Genomic DNA, 1,659 nt, shown 5'->3' with positions numbered 1-1,659 from the left:
CCCCCACCAGATCACAACACATTGCCCCCTCCCAAAAAAAAGTGCAAGAGAAGAAGAAGAAAAAACTAGAAGTAAACATACCAAAACCATATTTGCCTTGTTCAAGGTCCCAAATCGCTTGCATCTTCTTTTTCTACCTCTCCTTTAGTTTGGCAGGTGAAACAAAAATAAAACCGCTGGTGGCCCCCCTGGAAAGATGTGCTGGGTAATTAACGCGAATCTCCTTCTTGGTGTTTATCTAAGCGATTGTGCAAACTGATTTAAAAAAAAAAAAAAGAAGAAGAAGAAGAAGAAAAAAAAAAAAGAAGTAGGCTAGAGCCTTCAGGGGGAAAAAAAGAGGAAAGGTGAAGGGAATAGATCTCCCACAAGCTAAAGGGAAGTGCTTTCCATGTGTTATTAGCGTTCAGCCTTGGAGAGAAACACACACACGCACACACACACACACACACACACACTGAACACACACACACTCTAACTTTGCACAGACAGGGTTTCAGGGAAAGCTTTGTACATGCTGCTAAGGAATGTGCGCCTCGCCTTTAAGAAAAAATCCCCCGAACCCAAGGTAGAAGATGGCTTTGAGGGATCCTTGTCTCTCATCTCATTCCTTAGAAGGAAGAGCGCCCTGCTACACCTTGTTTGGAGCTGGAAAGACGAGACTTAAAAAAAAAAATAATAATGCAACCCACCCTTCCAACTACGAAAGGGGGGGGGGGAAGGAGAGAGAGAGAGAGAGACTGAAATCTCTTAACTTAATGAGTGTGGTGTTGGGATGTATGCAACCGATTTCAAACCCTCCAGCAGAGGGGAAAGAAAAAAAAAAACCCCGCAAACAACTACAGGCAAACGATCAACACATGCACAGAAGGGGGGGAAAATGCAGTGTCCTGTGCAGGGTCGGTAGGAAAGGCTGGTACATGCTGGAGCAAGTTGGGAAAGAATCTGAGCGAACCAGGCATCTCCCCGCTCTCCCTCCCTCTCCCGCTCCCTGCCCCTGCCCCCGAGAGCCCAGCCAGAAAGAGTTACTCCACGTTACTGCATTCCCCCCAAACCCGCCGGAATGAGCATTTGGTGCTAATTGAAACCCTTCCAGAGGTTTTCCCACCCCTTCCCCAACATGGCAACTTCAGAGGTGGAAAGCACGTTTATTACCAGGGCTCTGGTGAGGATTTTAAATGTTTAGGGTCCTGTTGCAAACCTGAGATTTTTTTTCCCCCTGTCCACACAAACACATCCTTCCCCATGGAGGAGAGGAGAATCTATCTATCTATCTATCTATCTATCTATCTATCTATAGATATAGAGATATATATAGCAAAAAGGTTTGGGACAATTTGAAATACATTATGCTGCATTTATTCGGGTTTAAACTTCATGTGATTCCTTTTCTTAAAAAAAAAAGAAGGGGAAAAAAAAAAGAGAAAATAATGGAAGAGGGGGGAACACAGGGATCTTTAATTCGAAGAAACTATTCTGGGGGGAAAAAGTCTGTCCAACTTGACAAATGGCACAAGTGCTCTCCCCCTCTCTTCCTTGCCCCTGCCTTAAAACAGGGATGAGTTAAACGCGGTGCTCAGTGTTTCATTGCATGGCTCTTGGGCTAATGCCATCGGCAGTGGGGTTTTGCTCCCTTAAACTCCGCGAGGTGTGTGTGGGTGG

At 45.3% G+C, this 1,659-nt stretch overlaps 1 protein-coding gene and 1 long non-coding RNA gene across 8 annotated transcripts in view; one reads left to right on the top strand and one right to left on the bottom strand.

Moving 5' to 3' along the window:
- The window catches only part of NR2F2 (nuclear receptor subfamily 2 group F member 2), a 13,278-nt gene extending 12,581 nt beyond the window's left edge, over positions 1-697 (bottom strand). Inside the window, exon 1 of the mRNA XM_019533774.1 lies at positions 82-697. Coding sequence (XP_019389319.1) covers positions 82-124 — 43 coding nt within the window. The 5' untranslated portion in view covers positions 125-697. The remainder of the gene's footprint in view (positions 1-81) is intronic.
- LOC109309149 overlaps positions 1-1,659 on the top strand; it is a 61,866-nt gene that overhangs the window by 4,271 nt on the left and 55,936 nt on the right. The gene's annotated exons all lie outside the window — the stretch shown is intronic.

Source organism: Crocodylus porosus, unplaced genomic scaffold, assembly GCF_001723895.1.
Source record: "Crocodylus porosus isolate Cpor-Errol unplaced genomic scaffold, CroPor_comp1, whole genome shotgun sequence".
NCBI classification, from domain to species: Eukaryota; Metazoa; Chordata; order Crocodylia; family Crocodylidae; genus Crocodylus; species Crocodylus porosus.
The sequence above is the reverse complement of the archived record's forward strand: the minus strand, read 5'-3'. Positions and strand labels throughout refer to the sequence as shown.